The sequence below is a fragment of the Acipenser ruthenus genome, chromosome 18, assembly GCF_902713425.1.
Source record: "Acipenser ruthenus chromosome 18, fAciRut3.2 maternal haplotype, whole genome shotgun sequence".
NCBI classification, from domain to species: domain Eukaryota; kingdom Metazoa; phylum Chordata; class Actinopteri; order Acipenseriformes; family Acipenseridae; genus Acipenser; species Acipenser ruthenus.
In genome coordinates, this window is record NC_081206.1 from 2342936 (window position 1) to 2363291 (window position 20356).

At 41.5% G+C, this 20356-nt stretch overlaps 2 protein-coding genes across 5 annotated transcripts; both read left to right on the forward strand.

Annotated features, from left to right (window-relative positions):
• The first annotated feature begins 414 nt into the window (after window positions 1–414).
• LOC117408962 (vesicular inhibitory amino acid transporter) lies at window positions 415–6394 on the forward strand. Its single transcript, XM_034014476.3, has 2 exons — window positions 415–1220; window positions 3397–6394. The coding sequence occupies exons 1-2, from the start codon at window positions 840–842 to the stop codon at window positions 4582–4584; spliced, it is 1569 nt and encodes a 522-aa protein (XP_033870367.1). The 5' UTR covers window positions 415–839; the 3' UTR covers window positions 4585–6394.
• A 3996-nt stretch (window positions 6395–10390) lies between these two features.
• On the forward strand, window positions 10391–20078 carry LOC117402048 (bactericidal permeability-increasing protein-like). 4 transcript variants are annotated; one of them, XM_058990779.1, is made up of 16 exons: window positions 10391–10615; window positions 11830–11981; window positions 12207–12321; window positions 12516–12644; window positions 13089–13244; window positions 13926–13989; window positions 15059–15119; window positions 15408–15499; window positions 15712–15885; window positions 16774–16833; window positions 17276–17443; window positions 17719–17786; window positions 18072–18114; window positions 18528–18591; window positions 18866–18942; window positions 19426–20078. In XM_058990779.1, exons 2-16 carry the CDS (start codon window positions 11882–11884, stop codon window positions 19465–19467), a joined length of 1413 nt encoding a protein of 470 aa, XP_058846762.1. In that variant the 5' UTR covers window positions 10391–10615; window positions 11830–11881; the 3' UTR covers window positions 19468–20078. The 4 variants fall into 4 exon arrangements, with proteins under 4 accessions (XP_058846762.1, XP_058846761.1, XP_058846760.1 ...); XM_058990778.1 differs by having other exon boundaries at window positions 10392–10615; window positions 11813–11981; XM_058990777.1 differs by having other exon boundaries at window positions 10392–10611.
• The last annotated feature ends 278 nt before the right edge of the window (window positions 20079–20356 follow it).

The following is a 20356-nucleotide window of genomic DNA, read 5'->3' on the forward strand; positions in this document are numbered from 1 at the left end:
AATATCTACCATCACTGTTTAAAGAAAGTTGCAACATGTTTAAACTGACACAAAAAAATACTTTTTTTGTCTTATATTATTAGTGTTATTATTAATAATATTACTATTGTTGTTGATTTTAGGATTGCACCTCTTTCTCCACCGCAATTTCTTGATATATTAAAACCGAAGAACGTGAACTAATATAATCTTTTAAGTACATATTATAATACGATATTCCAGACCCCATTTCACAGCGCAGTTTTGTGCCGCTCTATATATGCAGGTGAAGTTATGCAAGGCTGGCAGAATCACAATGTCATTGGGTGTTAAGAGAAGACACGTTAGTATTGACTTTGATGAGGGGGAATGGAAGCGCCTCCCTCAGAAATGCAGCAAATCTCCCCCTTTTTCGTGTTCGGAAGATTGGTGCTGTTGGGGAGCAGAGACGTGGTATTTGAGGCAAGGGCTAGCATTGGCAGTCTGGTGATGACAACGTCGTTTTTCCGTGCCGCCCCCCCGGCTCTCTGACACCGCATCGGCATCAGTAGTGAACGAACCAACTGTGGGACTCGTGTCGCCACACAGACCGGGCTCCGTCCGTTCATTAGTCCGTCGCAAATTATTTTGCTTCCCTTTCCCCCCTAAACAATTCCAATATCCACGATGCAAGAATCGAGCTCTCTTTGAAGGTGACATGTGCCAAGGAATACTGAAGCGCAGAAGGGCCGCTTTTACCAAGAATCGGAGATATCAATTGAAGACGTCTTAATATCAGTGGCGCGTATATACTTGCAGCGAGTTTCTCCACTTTTTTGAAATAGAGTTGAAATCACACATAGGCATTTAAAAGCGCGACGATGGCAACTTTGATCAGGAACAAGCTCTCGAACGCTGCCACCTCGGTGTCTAACAAATCTCAAGCAAAGGTGAGCGGCATGTTCGCCAGAATGGGATTCCAGGCAGCCACTGACGAGGAAGGGCTCGGGTTCGCCGCCTGCGATGACCTGGACTATGAACACAGACAGGCGGTGCAGATGGACATCCTAAAAACTGACGATGTCGGCGTGGGTGCGACCGGAGAGCCGATGGCGGAAGGGGACAGTCATTACCAAAGGGACGGGACGGGTCCCCCGCCCTCAGCTTCCAAAGATGATGGGATGTGCGCCGAGTTGGCCAGCCAGGACAGACCTAAGATCACGGCATGGGAAGCCGGCTGGAACGTCACCAATGCCATCCAGGTAACACACACCTTCGCTGTTTTTATTCTGCCTGCTGTTGTTGAGCTGTTACCGTAGACTGTAGAATACTTTTACTGATACACCTTTTAAATACTTATCATGTAGGCCTATAATTAAACACTAATACTAACACTGGTACGGTACACCAAATAACGTATCTGGCCAACAGAACATAATTCAGCCAATAGGCTTTTGAGTCTAACTTGTTAACATAATATGCCACAGCTGGCATAGGGTGTAATTCGTGTAATGCGAGTTAAAACGTCTGTATCTTAGTAACCTCCAGTAAATAGGATACTGTGGGGAATAGGCAATATAATGCAAAATAAAATGTTAATAATATTAATAATGCAAATATTGGGGTCACCCTTCCACCCCCTGCAATACGTGCCGGGGTTTCGTCAGAAAATAGAGAACAGTGTATTCATTGTGGATGCATACCTTCATACCTTCTGTCAACCTCACGATTGAAATTCAAATTAAATTACAATACAACTGACATTGTGAATATAACGCATGGGCTGTTAAATAGATAAATACGGACAATCCATTCGTTGCTTCTGTATAAAAAAAACATATATTTTTGTAAGAGAAACAACGGACTAACATGGAATAGGTAAAATGATATTCTATAGATCAGCACACACGATCAAGTTGTCTGAGAACACGCCGCTATCTTCTTGTCAGCTCCATCTATTACAATTACGTTGTAATCCCATCAGTATCTACGACTGCAGGTGTTTAAAATGATTTAAAATGAAACTTTAACCACATAACCTCATAACATGTCTTTACTTCTGCAAGAAATATATGTAGAAATACACAATCATATTATATTAAAAGAAAAAAAGAAAGAAAAAAACAGCGAAACAGACTGAATTAATATTGATAAAGGAGCACAAAGCTGCGTAAAGTGACAACAGTCCCCCCCCCCCCCCCCCCCCCAATGCATTTTTCCAGGCTAATTAATCGTAGATTGATATTCAACGGTGCCCTTTACAAGGTCACACATAAGGACTCGTTATCATTGAATCATTTCGCGGTTAAAACAGATATTAAGCGCACTGTTGTTTTTCTGCGTTTACCTTTTTTAGTTGCATTATTGTATATTTCTGTACAAGATTAAATATGAAGAAATAGCTATTCAGCAGCTAGCAAATGTAGATCTACAAATTACATGTGTGTATGTATGTGTGTATGTATGTATGTATGTATGTATGTATGTATGTAAGCATTTATCCTGTAGACAACGGTGGTAACTTACCATGTTTTTATACTCTTTTGAATTTAAATGCGTTTAAAACTATTTTTAAGAACGAAAAAATACTCGTTTTTATATAAGTTTTTTTTACATAAGATACTAATTAATCGATTTAAAAACGAAAACGTACCCGGCACACGGTACAGCTGTGCATGCAAACCACGTACAGTACAACCCCCCCCCCCCCCCCCCCCCCCCCCCAACACAGACACTAGCATATGATTTGAGATTTCATAGCAACTACATGTAAAATATTGAAACATTATCGTTGTTTCATTTGAACTCGATAAATATTGCCAACAATACAAGTATGTATACTGTTATTTAGTCACAGAGAACACAAACACATTAGAAAGCTATTCGAGAATTGGGAAATACTTCCCTTTTGTTTTTTTTTTAGATCGCTTGAACAGGGCCCCTAAAATATCAATAATTTGTATTGAAAATGCAATACTGAATGCAATAGCCATATTCGTTTTGCAAGGAGCAACTAACCGCGCGCGCCCGCACACACACACACACACACGCACACACACACACACAGGGATTATAATCAGTACGTGCATGGCATGACCTTGATGTTTTAAATAAAACACAAACATGTAAAATACACATCGTGTAAGCACAGCATTTTCAGACTGCGCATTTTGCTGTGTACCTGTACAGATATCAGCGGACAAGGCAGGGGAAGACCTGTGGCTCGGGTCTCATCTCAGCTTGTGGCTTTCTGTGAGGCCAAGGCCGTCCCGACACTATACTGCGCACGGGGCACACTGCTTAATATAAGAGGTGTCATTGCTGTTTGGTAATGGGAATGAAGCTGCTGCTCACCGCCAACATGCACGCTTTGCAGGCTACATGTAACACCCATAGCGAGGATATCAATAGCTACAGTGTTGCGCTTTTGTCTTGCAGGGGATGTTCGTCCTTGGGTTGCCCTACGCCATTCTACACGGTGGATATCTGGGACTCTTTCTAATCATATTTGCCGCAGTGGTTTGCTGCTACACCGGTAAAATACTTATCGCTTGTCTATACGAGGAAAACGAAGACGGGCAGCTTGTGCGAGTGAGGGACTCCTATGTGGACATTGCCAACGCCTGCTGCTCCCCCCGCTTCCCCAGACTGGGCGGCGTCATTGTGAATGTAGCCCAGCTCATTGAGTTGGTGATGACCTGTATTTTGTACGTGGTGGTGAGCGGCAACCTGATGTACAACAGCTTCCCCACCTTGCCCGTCTCTCAGAAGTCCTGGGCCATCATGGCCACTGCCGCCCTGCTGCCCTGCGCGTTCCTGAAGAACCTCAAGGCCGTCTCCAAGTTCAGCTTGCTGTGTACGCTGGCGCATTTCGTCATCAACATCCTCGTGATCGCCTACTGCCTCTCCAGAGCGCGGGACTGGGCCTGGGACAAGGTCAAGTTCTACATTGACGTCAAGAAGTTCCCCATCTCCATCGGGATCATCGTGTTCAGCTACACCTCGCAGATTTTCCTGCCCTCCTTGGAAGGCAACATGCAGAAACCCAAGGAGTTCCATTGCATGATGAACTGGACTCACATCGCTGCTTGCATCCTCAAGGGACTGTTTGCCTTGGTGGCTTACTTAACCTGGGCTGACGCCACCAAGGAGGTCATCACAGACAACTTGCCGTCCACCATCAGGGCGGTGGTCAACATTTTCCTGGTAGCCAAGGCCTTGCTGTCCTACCCGCTGCCCTTCTTCGCTGCAGTGGAGGTCTTTGAAAAGTCGATCTTCCAACAAGGGGAGAGATCTATTTTCCCCAACTGCTACGGGGAAGGCGGGAGGTTGAAATCCTGGGGCCTCTCTCTCAGATGCGCCCTGGTGGTGTTCACCTTGTTGATGGCTATCTACGTGCCCCACTTCGCCCTGCTCATGGGTCTCACGGGCAGCTTGACGGGCGCCGGGCTCTGCTTCCTGCTCCCCAGCCTCTTTCACTTGAAGTTGTTGTGGAGGAAGCTGCTTTGGCACCACGTCTTCTTCGATGTCGCCATATTTGTAATAGGGGGTATATGCAGTATTTCAGGCTTCATCCACTCAATGGAGGGGCTTATAGAGGCATACAAATACAATATCAATGACTAAACAGAGGCTGGGGTGCAAGCAGTGTTAATGACACATTCACTCACGCGCGCGCGCACACACACACACACACGTAATGAGGCGCCACCCAGAAAGAAGAGTGCAGCTCCAAGTTTAATAATAATAATAATAATAATAATAATAATAATAATAATAATAATAATAATAATAATAATAATAATAATAAATGGATGAAACAAAAATAAAACAGAACACAACATTGCATATCCATACAGTGACGTGCGTAATCGAAACTAGTGGGTGTTTCCTTGCCGTTTTTATCTTCTATCTTACCGTCTTCTATCACTTTGAAATTACACTCATTTACATTGCGTTTTCAATGCTCTGAGAACAGCCTGCAGCTGGCGAGGCCGCAGTGCCAAGCGGAGGGGAGGGGAGGTGAGGGGAGGGGAGGGGGGCCGGGAATTGTGTCCGGAATTTGGAACTGGGCGGTTTTTACAGCTGAGAGGAAAAATGAATGCCGACATTCCTACCACGCGCAAAGCTCTTACAGTTAATTACCGCTCGCATTCCAAGAACGTGCGGGTGTTGTGCGCAAACCTGTACTTAAAAAGGAATAACACCGATGACATTCAAATAATCCCGACCATTTCTATAGGCGGCAGTGGGCGAGGGAGCCAGCTCCGATAGGACTTCAGAGGAATTATTATATTGCGCAACAAGAAATGTGCTTGGCAAGGATATAAATAGACATGTACATACACACGTAAAACAGCATTCATCTGTATAATTAGCAGAGTCTTTGTTGCTTCTTGGGGATTTAGTGGTCATAATGACTATGAAATGAAATGACACCCAGTGGCCTGATAAACACTCAAAGCACCCATACAAGCGCAGGCCACACACAGTCACCCTGCCCATAACCTTAATTCATCATGTCCAGGTACCCTGAACTCTGACATGCATGATCAAACATTGCTATAAAATAATTGTGACTGTGCATTGTTTTTGAGAATTACTTTGCTATTGTTGAAACAGAACAAACATCACAATGTGATGCATAGTGCCCAAATAAGACAACTGGGCTTGTTTCTATAGCACTGAAGAATCACCCTGGATTGCATTAACCATCCATTCTGTAGGAGTAATCACGGAGGCTGATGCAATGCTTCAGCAGTGCAGTAAAATGCTCTAATGCGCCCAGCTGTGGTTTATCACAGCAGGGTAGACGACAGCTTCCGCTACACACAGAGAACAAAACTGCTACAACATACACGCCCTATGCACTAGTACATATACAAGGGAGGTGCACTTCGTGAAACCAATGGGGATCTACCGCTTCTTTACCAAACACGAACAACAGAGCGGTCAAACATTCAAGACGCGCAGGGAGCCCCAGACGCTTCTATTGCTGTTAAACTGCACACACCATTGTCGCTTTGTTTTGGGTCCTTTTATTACATGTTTTCCTTCACAGGTGCAGAAATTCTTATTAAAAAAGTGGAAACCGCAAGAAAACACACCACATTCTTAACTACTCACACACTGAATTCGGTTAAAAGAAACAATGGCTTATAGAAGTATACATTATAAAAGAATAATAGTCACAGAGGAAATGCTTCTATATGCATCCACGGAAATCTCTGATTAAACTGCGCTTCCCATTCTGATAATGCCGTTTATTTCTTTATTTCTTTATTCACATGCCTCCAGCTAATGTAAGATGATCTTGAAGCTTTTTAAAATTGAATTTCCTTCAAATGTTTGGATCAAAGAATTACGGACATTTTTCATTCTGTGCAATCTACCGGATCTGTGGAAATGTTTTTAAAAACGTATGTGTGGTGTTATTGTGGTTTAAAAAAAAAAAAAAAAAGATGGAATGTATATCACAAAAAATATCTTTAAACATATATCGTGAAAAATCAATATATTGACGAATAAAAAATATGTGGAAACAAACAGTAGTTGTTTTTTATTATTATTATTATTATTATTATTATTATTATTATTATTAATGAATTCTGCCAGAAACAGATTCCTCTGTGGTAAATAAATGCCGATAAATGGAGATGGTGTAAAGAGATGTATCGATTCACTGGGTGAATTTTGAGGTCCGTCGGATTTTCTGTGGAACACGTATAAAGGTTCTAGAACCATACTGACACCTGATATATATATATATATATATATATATATATATATATATATATATATATATATATATATATATATTAGCTCAAAGAGCCAGCTGCCCAACGTTTCGATATGTTGTACATATCTTTCTCAAGGGAGCCTGTGTTTGAATCAAAACATTGGAGGTATTTATAGGTTTTTGACGGCATGACAAATATATATATATATATATATATATATATATATATATATATATATATATATATATATATATATATATATATATACAATTACGAAGAAGTTTCATTTTTTAAATCACTGAATAATGGTTTCATTATATTTATAGCGTCTAAAGAAAATCACGATACGCGATATCGCTTTGAATGTTAGCTCGTCTGCTCGTTGACATTTTTGTTTGGAAATCATTTTATTTATTACCAATCTGACACTATGTTCCCCAGAATCAGAGCCTCTCTAGATACATACATAGACAGATTACTGGTAGCGTGTATATGACATATTATCATTTACATTCGTGTAATGAGTTCAGATATATTGTTAAATAGCAACTCATGTGGTTCAGTTAAAATCTTACTGATATTTAAACAAGCCGAGGGCTTAGTTTAATAAACGAAATGAATTTGTTACTTATTACTTATTAAAGGTTTAGAAAAACATTTAGAAGTGAGAAGTGAACACATGGAATCATCTAATTTTCTATTTCTTTTTTAAATCTTGGATGTACACTTTCTTCTAAGTGACAGGGCAAGAAAACGTGTAATATTTATTAAGCTAGTATTTTCTGACATGACTCACAATGCAGTGCAAACTTCTAGGCGAGAAGCTCTGTAAACCCTATACCTTGTTGGGTGGGATTTGTCAAATGAACTGTCAATTCAAGATAAGATGTTTGATGATTTTGCCGGAATGCGTGGCACTGTGCAAGTATGCAATCTCCTTACGAATTATTGCAGAAGCGTGATTCATCGAGTTCCTGCAATGCGGCACAGAGGCATACATCAGTGAAACAGCGACGCCTTGTGGACTTTGACAACAGCCACACCTATTTTTTTTTTACACCCCCTGAGTTTATGCACTAGGATCCGACACGGCATTAACGGAAACGATAGTAAGAACAACGTTAGAAATTGTGATTTGGTGTCGAAACTATCACTTATTATTACATTGTTTTTGGACAACATAATTCCATTGTATAATACGCTTTGTTGACTGTGATGCTATATAATATAACATCAAACCTACCTTTCATTAACGTTTTCAATGTTTTTTTTTATGTAAATTTAGTGCTGCAGTCTATAGACAATTGATCTAACAGAAAGTTAGAGAAAATGTTATTCAAAATATAATTCAAGGTAAGTTACATACATGTTTTACAGAATGTGCGCTAAATAAAACCCTATAGGACGATTTAAAAAAGAAACGTCATTTATATGTAGATACTGGCCATGATGTAGCAAATAATAATACCAGCTTTAATATGATCATATGCAGTACAGTAGTCATCAAACTGGCAATTCTGATGTGCAATTAAACATTTGGTTTACCACAGCCCATACATTGCAATGTGTTTGCCAAATAAACTCCAGAATGTATGTATGTATGTATGTATGTATGTATGTATGTATGTATGTATGTATGCATGCATGCATGCATGCATGCATGTAGCGTGTTCTGATGTTTTGGATGTCCCTACATCTGTAGAACAGCCTTAGCTAACATGTGTTTACTGTTAGGGCATGTCAGAAATAGCTGTTTATAAGTTATGTGAAGTGAAAAACATACATTATAAAGGGAAATAATAACAAAGCAGCACATGGAGTTCATCAGATTGCCCTGGTCTCAGGATAGCAACAACATGTGAAACCTGCAGATCTCTCATCTCCAGATGATACACCTGCCTTCTCCTGACAAGAGCCCAAAGCAAATTCATCTGCCTAAAGTGCATGCCACATACCATTTGTTTTATTCAGTTCATTCTCTTACACAAACATACGGCTTCTTCCTGTTCAGTGCACACTTCTCTAATCTCAAACAATACCTGCTCATGCATGCATGAGGACGGATTCTGGCTGGCTATCGCCATACTGAGGGTCTGTATTCCACAAAGCGCTCTTACCACACGGACACACAGTCCTTCCTGATGGATAGGCTCCTTCAGTTCAGCGAGTGAAAGTGACCAGGTGATGTTATATGGAGCATTGTAGTCCGATGGGTGGTAATGTCCCTAGACAATGCAATGTGGACAGTCCACCTTTCTTAGAACGTTTCCCCATGCATAACCCAGGGTGACCCTTACAAAAGCTCACCATGGTATTTTTGCACGGTGATTTGCACTTTTCCATGCTCAAGCTTTCAGCGTCTTTCATCGTGGTTATCACCCTTGGGTTTCCAAGTGGAATCCATTCAGTTACACGTTAGGGGAAACGGGTCATCGTCCAGACAGCTGATCATTATAAAGAGAAGAGGAAGGATGCTGACCACATCACATCTAGATTGAGCCTGTTTAATTTCACTTCTCCAACCCAGCAAGGGACCCCAGTGCAGGCTACTCTAGAGCAAGCTCTGCACAGAAAGCATGCTGACTCCAGTAACCCTGGACATCCTGACTCAGTCCCCACTTCCCTAAGGCTCTTGTGAGGGCATTCGAGTAAGTGGCTTGTTTTCCCTATTTAATGGGCTGTATGACATGGTTTTATAATTGAATTACTTTAAGTGCTGTGCGCTCCTGTTCTTCACTTTGGTAAAATAAAAGCTGCATGCTTTTCACGGTGGTGAGGAAAGCATTTATTGTCATGGAAACAACAGAACAGCAGCCCAGCACAGTCCACTTGTCACCTCCAAGCTAATGGAGCAGTCTGGTAAAGCGTTCCATTGGATTACCCCTGTATTCAAACTGCTTGAGTCTGAAAGCAGTTACAGAGGTCTGCTCGAACTCATGGCAACGGCAGAATCTGTTCTGTGGTATTCAGCAGCATGCTGTAGTGTTCGGTATGTGACGGTTATAGATTCAGATACGTGTAACTACACAATGTTCCTGTGTTAACCAGCGGTATTTATAAATCAAACACTCAAAGTGCTTAAATCAAAACTGTTCATTTGTAAAGTGCACACATCTTAACACTGTGAGCAGATCATTTTGTTTGACACTTATTATAATGTTTGAAATTGTTATTATAACCATCTGACTGCTGTGGCTCCCTTTGGTGTGTCAGGGGGCGGGGCCAAACGCACTTCCTGCATAGGTAGGTCAACACAGGAAGTGTGAGTCACATGCTATCCTCCCAGGGTCATATTCACAAATCTTTATTTTACATTTACAGTTTGGGACAGTTCAGGCTTTTCAGCACACATCGCAGTGCATTCTGCTACGTCTTACCTGTCTCCATTTCTTTTCTTCAAGTGAAGCAGGACTACACTTACCAGAATGCATTGGGGCAGCTTGGTACAGGCCAGAAGATCATAGCTCTCCTAACTAATGTGTTCTTGTTGTTTAGATTCACTTTCTAATTCATTTTCTGATTCAGCTATCACATCCTGGTTACTTTTAAAACTCACTACTGTAGCCTCAATACAATACAGCTCTCAGACATGTCTACTCTCCCAAGCAGAGTGGGAACACAGGATGGTAAACATGAACCTGTTACCATGCAACACTTTGCCCCCTAGAGGAAGAAAGATTCAAAGCACAAATTCATTTTTGCACTGACATTTCACTTTCTGTTTAGGAGTCACACAAATTTAAATAGAAAAGAGGAACTGAAAGTTAATCACAATAAATTGACCAATAGGAGGGTCTCTGGAACATACTTAAAATAACCAGAGCAAGCAAACAAGGGTATCTATCTCAGACTCTACTTCCTGCACTGAATCCACTCTGATCTTTCCACACGCACTGATACTTACAGAGGCCAGGTAGGTAAATGGCGACTTTTATGTATTGTTCATATTAGGGTTATTGTTCTTATCATGGTGATACGTTGGCTATTAGCTTCTGACTGGTGATCTCTATATCCAGCTTCGAGCCACACACCAGGTCCCAAGCCTTAATAATCATAAAGTACTTAAACCATGCTGTTATTCTGCCACTAATACAGTCCTTATGTCACAATTGAAGAAGCTGTATCTTTAAGTGTAAATGTACGCTTAACACTTTTCCATTGGTAAGGCGCAATGTTCAAAGAACAAACAGGGTAGTTTTTTCTTGGCATCATGGAGTAGGTACTTAAATGACGTTTTCTTGCCATTAGTAAAAAGATAAAAGTACATGTGGAAAAAAGTGCATGTGAAATGGTACCACAGTTTTGCAGAAGAGTGTGGTACCGTTGTAGACCATTGCCTTGGTAAATTTGCACAGTAATTTTCAGTTGCCCTCGTCTCCCAGGCTAATACAGAGCTGCTGTGCTTTACCATGGTTCACCAGCGTTTGTACCATGTTTTACCATACAGTAGGTAATATGCTTTTCTGTGCTGCGCTTTCACTCTTCACTTCGCTGTAATGTTACTGGGGTATACTGAAGTATATAACTAGAACATGGGCTTCATTTTTCATAGCTAAAAAAAAGTTTTCTCAACCTGTTCCACCACAAATAACTTTCATTTTGAAAAAAGTGTGGCTGCTCCCTTCCTTATTTCAGTCGTGTTTCCTCATTGTTTTAAGGATGTGTGCCTTTTCAGGCAGTATTTTAGTTTTTATTTAGTTATGCTCTTCTTGGAAAAAAAACATCCACTACTGCATGACTGGCACCACTGAGATCAAAGTCACCAGAAAAGGCGCAGGCGCTTGACACAGGAAGCCTAGACTGTTCTGTGTATTTCCTGTGCACCGTGCGCAAACGAGCTCACTGCACATTCATTCAAAACCCTTTTATTAGACTTACTCAGTTATATTTCTCTTAAAAAAGTAAAGGCAGTAAGGTCATTGTGGGGAGCCAGGGCAGCACTGACTTAATGTGACAAGTCTGCAAGGTGTTCATCTTCAGGGAAGCTGCGTGTGGAAATCGTCAAAATAAAGTTTGCTTTCCTAAATGGTGCTAGATTTGGAAGCAAACCAAACATCTACAGGTCGACTGTCTTGCCTATCGTGACTAAAAGTCTTCTCTTTTTGTCAAATAAGTCTTTCTAACCTTACAGCTTCAGCAGCCTTTGTTTCTGATAAAGGAGTTGTCGGGAAGGTGTCCTGAAGATGTGGTTGTATTTGATAACCCTTCTGGCCATACCCCACCATGCACTGGGAGCCAACCCAGGACTGGAGAGCGTGATTACCCAGAAGGCACTGGAATACGGTGAGGAAAACCAGACCCGGAAAAGAATGTCTGGGCAGAGCAGCTGCCAGTCATCAATAATACAGTGTATCCACATTAACACACACACATACATTTATATATAGTAAATGGTATATGTTTATTGGTTTAGGGCAGGTAGATAGCAGCATGTTCAGGGCGGCCTCACAAAATGCAGATCATCATCTCAGCCCTTTCTCTTGAACCCTTCATCCCTCTTCTATTCAGCTAAGCAGGTTGGAGCGAGCTTGGCACAGGAGAAGCTGGGAGGCTTGACTATCCCAGATATGACAGGCAGTATCAGTATCTCTCCTTTTGGCAAGGTGGACTACTCCCTGAGTGGGTAAGATACACTGTGATGTGATGAGATGTGATGTGAGGGAGGGGGGAGGGGTTCTTGTGCCGTGCTGAGTAACTTTAAGCCTCCAGTTCCTACAGGGTTTCTGGGTCAGAGAATGACCAATGGCCAGAAGCAGGTTTGCTTCATTAGACATGACTTCTGCACAGCAAACTGATATTATCTCCTCGCTGGTCCAGGATGCACGTGGTCAACTTCAACCTCCCTGAGCCTGTGGTGGGGTTTGCTGAAGAGGCCGGGATCAAGATTGGAATCAGCGGAATGAACGTTGCAATAAATGGAAATTGGGGAGACCATTACCAGCTGATGTAAGTACTGTACTGCTCTGCTTGAGAATCTGAAAGAAGAACATTGGGGTGTATCCTAACCAGAGGTGCTCTTCGTTATCTCTGGTTGATCATTTATGTTGCAGAGCAACTCGTTTGCAAAGTCATTTTATTAATTTTCAGGACCAAACCGACTTCCTGATTCCATTCAAATAACGGGACAGCATGGTCTTTCCACTTGGCTGGTCCCCGAGGTTCTGTGTGTGGAGGAGCTTGTGCAAACAATTGTCACAGGGTTTGACTGAAATGAATGAATGCCAGAAAAAAAAAGCGATAGAGAAAAACGATTTAAAAAAAAAGACACCAGAGCCCCTTTTCAACGATGAAACAGTTTAAAAAGACAAGGGGCAGATTGAACAGATAAGCGACAATGATAGCAGAAGCGTCATGCTGTTTAAACTTTGACGGTCTTTTGTTTCGCTTCAGAAGAGACAGTGGCTCCTTCGACTTGGCGGTGTACGGGCTCGCGGTGTCTGTGTTGGTTGGGGTGGGCTCCGATTCCACCGGCCACCTCACCGTATCCAGCGCCAACTGCGATGCCAGCGTGGGGGATCTGGAGGTGACGTTCCACGGGGGCACCAGGTACGAGTCAATTAATCACAGAGTATGCAGTACAGTCTCTCTCTCTGTATATATAGAGGAGGTCTCAGCAAAATACCCCAGATTTTGTATCAGATTTTCAATGTGTAAAGTGTACCATAATACACTGTATTTTTAAAGTATATATATATATATATATATATATATATATATATATATATATATATATATATATATATATATATATATATATATATTATTCATTTCTTAGCAGACGCCCTTATCCAGGGCGACTTACAATTGTTACAAGATATCACATTATACATTATTTCACATTATACAGTTATCACATTATTTTTACATACAATTGCCCATTTATACAGTTGGGTTTTTACTGGAGCAATCTAGGTAAAGTACCTTGCTCAAGGGTACAACAGCAGTGTCCTCCACTGGGGATTGAACCCACAACCCTCCGGTCAAGAGTCCAGTGCCCTAACCACTACTCCACACTGCTGCCCTATATATATATAAACACCTTCCAATTTACAAAATAAAATAAGTTACTTAAACTTCCTTTTAAAATTAATTTTCTCTGCATTATTCAGGGAACCACGCATTGTGCCCTGCAGCAGCACTGCCCCCTAGTGTTGGAAGTGTGTAGATTCTAAGCTGTAAAGTCCTGAGATGATGGATGATAATAATTCCAGTATTTTTTTTTAACAGTTGGCTGTATAACCTCTTTAAAAAAATAATACAAGGTCTAGTTCATGAACAACTCAATAACAAGGTAACAAAAATACATTCATTTTAATTTAATTTGATTTCTCTCCTCTGTGCTTAGTGTGCTTAAAAACACAGCAATGTGCGTGAATGCTGAATATTAAACCCAGTCGATTCTTGAGTGTGTGTGAATGCTGAATATTAAACCCAGTCGATTCTTCACTGTGTGTGTGAATGCTGAATATTAAACCCAGTCGATTCTTGAGTGTGTGTGAATGCTGAATATTAAACCCAGTCGATTCTTCAGTGTGTGTGAATGCTGATTATTAAACCCAGTCGATTCTTGAGTGTGTGTGAATGCTGAATATTAAACCCAGTCGATTCTTCACTGTGTGTGTGAATGCTGAATATTAAACCCAGTCGATTCTTGAGTGTGTGTGAATGCTGAATATTAAACCCAGTCGATTCTTCAGTGTGTGTGAATGCTGATTATTAAACCCAGTCGATTCTTGAGTGTGTGTGAATGCTGAATATTAAACCCAGTCGATTCTTCAGTGTGTGTGAATGCTGAATATTAAACCCAGTCGATTCTTCAGTGTGTGTGTGAATGCTGAATATTAAACCCAGTCGATTCTTCAGTGTGTGTGTGAATGCTGAATATTAAACCCAGTCGATTCTTCAGTGTGTGTGAATGCTGAATATTAAACCCAGTCGATTCTTCAGTGTGTGTGAATGCTGAATATTAAACCCAGTCGATTCTTCAGTGTGTGTGAATGCTGAATATTAAACCCAGTCGATTCTTCAGTGTGTGTGAATGCTGAATATTAAACCCAGTCGATTCTTCAGTGTGCGTGAATGCTGAATGATTAAATAACTGCCCGAGATCAGCAAGGGCAGTTTGTCTCTTCCTGTGTTGCCATTCCTTTAGCTGTGCTGCACCCTGCTGGTTAGTAACATAGCATGGAGCTGGTGCTTTAATAAATATCTGTCTATTATTATTAATATCCATCATTATTATTGCTATTAATATGCTTATTAATATTGCTATTGCATTATTATTATTATTATTATTATTATTATTATTATTATTATTATTATTATTATTATTATTATTATTATTATTATTATTATTGCAGCTGTGCCCGATGATCAGTGACTATATCGACGGGTTGGAGCCTCTTCTCCAGAAGATAAACGGTAAGCGCTTCATGTAAAGTAAAGGAAGTATTGAATACAGACTTCTACAGCTGTGATCCGCCCTTTATGAGCATTCAGTGTCATGCGGAGAGCAAAGAATGAAAGACAGAAAGAAAGACAGACAGAAAGAAAGAAAGAATGAAAGAGAAAGAAAGAAAGAGAAAGAAAGAAAGACAGAAAGAAAGAATGAAAGAGAAAGACAGACAGACAGAAAGACAGACAGAAAGACAGTGGCTTCAGTCCTGTCAGACACTCACGTGTTCTCTGTTCCTCTTTTCCTGCTCTCAGTGTCCTATCAATATGACCCCTATGTTGTGTTTGAGTTTCCTCTCATCCACCCTCCTGCCATCGGGGCCTCTAACATGGAGTTTGATTGTAAGGTATGTTTTACATGGCTTGATTTTTAATGTATTTACTTCATTCATGTTTTGTATTTCTACCTGGTACAGTGCACATGACATAGTCATGTTTTAATAAAGATACATTTACTTTAAATAACCTTTTTTTTCCCAGTTTATTTCTGATATTTTATGATTAAAAACAAAAACGAAAACAAAAAACCCTCATAGTCGTGTGTTTTGTCTACCACCAGGGGGAGTTCTACAGTGTTGAGCATCGCGGGGAGTTCCCTTTCACCCCTGAGCAGTTCCAGCTCCACGATCAGAACCGCATGGTCTCTGTGGGACTCTCCCAGTCCTCCGCAAACTCTGCTGGCTTCGCTTACCACTCCGCTGGGATCCTCCGGATCAGGCTCACTGACAGCATGGTACCTGGATAATGATGAACCTCCTTCCTAACTGATAGAAACCAGGGTCTGGTCAGCCCTGCTTTCTCATTTCCAATTCCTTTTGAATCAGTTCCAACACATCATTGATCCAAATTGCAATTTGCAGTGTTCTGTTAAAATGAGCTTCTCACAGTAGTAACACATTGCTTACACTGAAATCACAATCACAACCATTACTGTATCTCTAAAATAATCAATTCCAATTGCAATTCCCTCGAAGGAGTTGGAATTGGAACTGGAACTGGGAATTGTTTTTAAAATGGAATTGGAATCGAAAAAGTATTGTTCAATAGTCAAAGCGTTTCTTTTAGCCCTATTGAATGTTCAAATAGCTATGGGTGATATACAGTGTGCTGCACATGAATGTGATGAACACACAGGTGTAATAGCACATGAATGTGATGAACACACAGGTGTAATAGCGCATGAATGTGATGAACACACAGGTGTAATAGCACATGAATGTGATGAACACACAGGTGTAATAGCACATGAATGTGATGAACACACAGGTGTAATAGCGCATGAATGTGATGAACACACAGGTGTAATAGCGCATGAATGTGATGAACACACAGGTGTAATAGCACATGAATGTGATGAACACACAGGTGTAATAGCACATGAATGTGATGAACACACAGGTGTAATAGCACATGAATGTGATGAACACACAGGTGTAATAGCGCATGAATGTGATGAACACACAGGTGTAATAGCACATGAATGTGATGAACACACAGGTGTAATAGCACATGAATGTGATGAACACACAGGTGTAATAGCACATGAATGTGATGAACACACAAGTGTAATAGCACATGAATGTGATGAACACACAGGTGTAATAGCACATCTCTGTTTCAGATTCCCAAAGTTTCTCCAATCAGACTCAACACTACCAGCTTTGAGTCCTTCATCCCGGAGGTGAGAATGTGTTCATTTATTTAATTTATTTGAATTGATCTAGTTCTGGTTGTAGGGGGCTCCCGGGGGGATGCTCCCAGTTGGAAGCTGACCAGCACTGGTCTTTACTGGTCAGAGCCGTTAGTCTGCTGGTTTTCAACTGGTCATGCTGATTCAAGAGCTGTAATGCTGTTTGAAAAGCTGGGTCCGCTTGCTACAGATACCTGGAAAGAAAAGTCCATTTAAAAGTGGAACCAATGGGTGTGTAATTGCTGTAAAACGCCTGGGCACGTTTTCATATCCCTGTATCAATCCCACATCCAGTGATTTCCAATGCATTTCTCCTCACTGTGCTGCTGTAAAGCTCACCTAGAGATCTGGTGATCCGGCGCTGTGTTCAAACGAAATGAAATAGAGAAAGGATGCTGCAGCTCTTTTTGCGTCTCCTCCTGTTATCTCACAGCTTCCCAAGCGCTACCCCGGCATGTTGATGCTGGTGGATCTGTTTACCAGCCAGCAGCCGCTCATCACTTTCCAGCCAGACAACGTGACCGCGCAGGCGTTCGGAGCTGCCAAGGTGTACGTCATCCTGCCCAACACCACCCTGGCGCCCGTCTTCGTGCTGGACATCGTGAGTACTGTGGCAGCTGAAGCAGGGCTTGGATTTCATGCAGTCCAATGCAGCTACAATGCAGCACGCACACAACGTAAACCTTTTTATAGAGACACATTCACAGGTGCCCTCTCAAAGTACTCCTACAGACACTGTAGCAAAACCAATACATTAAAATGAACAGCATTAAAAAAAAAGTATCAAATGGTTTATGGTATAGTAACATTAGCACAGACCTGATTAATAACAGTGTAATTCATGGCTTGATATTGGTTTTGTTTCTTTTTTCCAAGTGTGCCAGCTTCAGTGCCAAGCTATTCATGTCTGATTTGAAACTCACTGGATTCATGACTCTGAATAAGTGAGTAATTCAACGTGTTTCATTTTCAGTTGAAGTTGAATTCTCACTTCTGAAAAACAACTGCAATTTAACAACTGCAATGCAGCTCAGCTGCAGCACTTTAGCTACAGGCACATGTAGGTATGGATTTATTTTGCATTTGTTTCACATACCTCTGTTTTCACTACAATTATATTGTCACTGCAGTTTAGCGTCGGTGCATTTCAGATAAGTCCTGGTACACAAAGTGATCACACTGTAGAATAGAAAGTGGTAACCAATACCCCTGTGTTCCCTTCCTAACAGCGTCAGTCTAAACCTGGCCTCTTCTGAACTGGGGCCATTCCAGGTAAGAGAGTTCAAAACTCACACACAAGCAGTACATAGATAGTCCAGTCTTTTTAACACCCACCCCAGTGCATTCTGGTAAGTGTAGTCCGGCTTCTTGTAAAGAAAAGAATCAAGTGAAAGGTACCTGCCACAGGTGAAAGGTACCAGAAAGCCCTGAGAAGTTGAAAAGCCTTAACTGTCCTGGTGAACATGGAGTCACATGGTCCCGCTATCTATTACCTGAACTGCTAACCTACCACATCACACTCCTACAACAGACCAGATCATTATTTTCTGACTAAATGTACTTACCTTACCTGTACTTAACAAACGACTAATCCAAGGAAGGGCCTGTTTTCCTGGCTTCCTACCTGCAGAACAGAGCCTGCAGTCTAAGAGTTGTGAAACCTGTCTTTTTCTTTTCTTCCACAGACCAAATCTATGGAGAATGTGATCCGAGCAGGGATACATCTGGCAGTGCTGCCCGAGGTGAACGGTAGGTATGCTGGCCCTCTAGTGGATAATAAAAGCCACTGCAGCAAATCCTTTCGATCGACTTCATGGAAATCCAACTTGCAGACTGTACAGCAATGAAACTTCTCAAGCTGGTTTCACACAGACCCCACTTAGCACTAATCTTGCACACACCCATAGTAACATTATGTAGTCCCAAGATTAGAGCTTATGAGGGTCTGTGGAACCAGCCTTAAGTGTTAAAACGCACAGAATCTCAATCTCCTTCACCGGATCATTGCATTTTGTTTTTACAGCAAAGCTGAAGAGTGGCATCCCTCTCCCTGCCACTCCGGAGGTCAGTCTGGTCAATCCTGTGCTCAAGGTCAACCAGGTGAGTGTGACATCACACTGGACAGCGTATACACCAATAGGCAGGCACATAGATGGTCTAATGGCTAAGAAAAAACTTCTACTTCTTTCTTAAGCAAATGTTCAGCTAGTGCCTTCATCATATGGATTAAGGGGAGATTCAATACAAACTGCTATGGCGGTTTCAATTGAACTTTTGATTGAATAGCGCAATAAAGCAGGGAATACAGTAATGTGGGTGATGTTTTTATTTTTTTTTTATCATTGAATCTGCCCATCAGATGATATTACCCTTCTCCATCGATCCAGAGGTGAGGGGTGGGGTTGAAGAATGAGTTTGATAATTCTGATTCTTGCGCAGTCGCTGTTTGAATGAAACTCAAGGACAGTAATGCACTGATTCTGCACATCAGAGATACTTATTAGAATTCCTTGATAGATCAGTTTGATGAGCTCCTCGGCGCAGGTGCAGTTAGTGATCTAACTTCTTCTTGTCATTTCCCAGGGGTTTGTAGTGTTAGCCACTGACGTTTCCTACAGTCCCTGAGCACAGGAAGACCCAAGAGTAGGAAGCTTCTTGTAAGTCTCTGATGAGAATGTATCCTCTACGGTCCACCATTGGTTGTGACTATACCCTGTCCTTCCTGTTGTGCTGCAGCATGCTCTGGGAAGCCAGGCTGCAGTGATTTCTATATTGTTCTACATTTTGCTGTCTGATTTAATTGTCTCAGTGACTTCTCGATTGTGGTCATTTGATTTGAAATAATCATTTCGAAAGCATTCGCTGCTTGATCTGCAGCGAGAAAGCGCCAGTTCAACTGAATGCAAAAACATGACGTGGAGTTCCAGTGATATTGCAAGCTTCATTTTTATAAAACCCTGAGCTCATTAAGCATCATACTCGCTGCTCACACAATACAATCTTCCTGTACTGAATGGAAAACAAGTCCCTAAATCTCGAGGGGGAAAAAACAAATCTCAAAGCTTTTTAATTCAATTGATTGAGTTTACTGATGTAATTTTGTTTGTGCAGTTTTATCAGTTTAAATGTTTCTGCTCTGTATAACAAATGTATGCTGCTGACGCCCCAGGGAAGACTGTGAACAACATGTTTCTCTCAAAGGCTTTACTGGCTCAATAAACTCTTCTGCTACATGACACGTTTACATAGGAACTCTTATTGAATCCGCTCCTCATGCAGTCTAGTTCATTGTGCTTAGTTGTGACGATTGCATCCTGTGCTTTGCATGTGATTTCCTGTCTCAGGGATCGAGGGCGGGACTCAGCAGAGACACACTGATTGGCAGGGGGAGTCCAGGTGTGCTCCCTCGCTTGCAGCACTGAGAGGGGAAGATCTCACAGCACCCTGCCCTGCCTGCGCTGTACCATTGTAGCTTACCCTTCATGAACTCTACAAGCGCCGTCTATTCAGACCT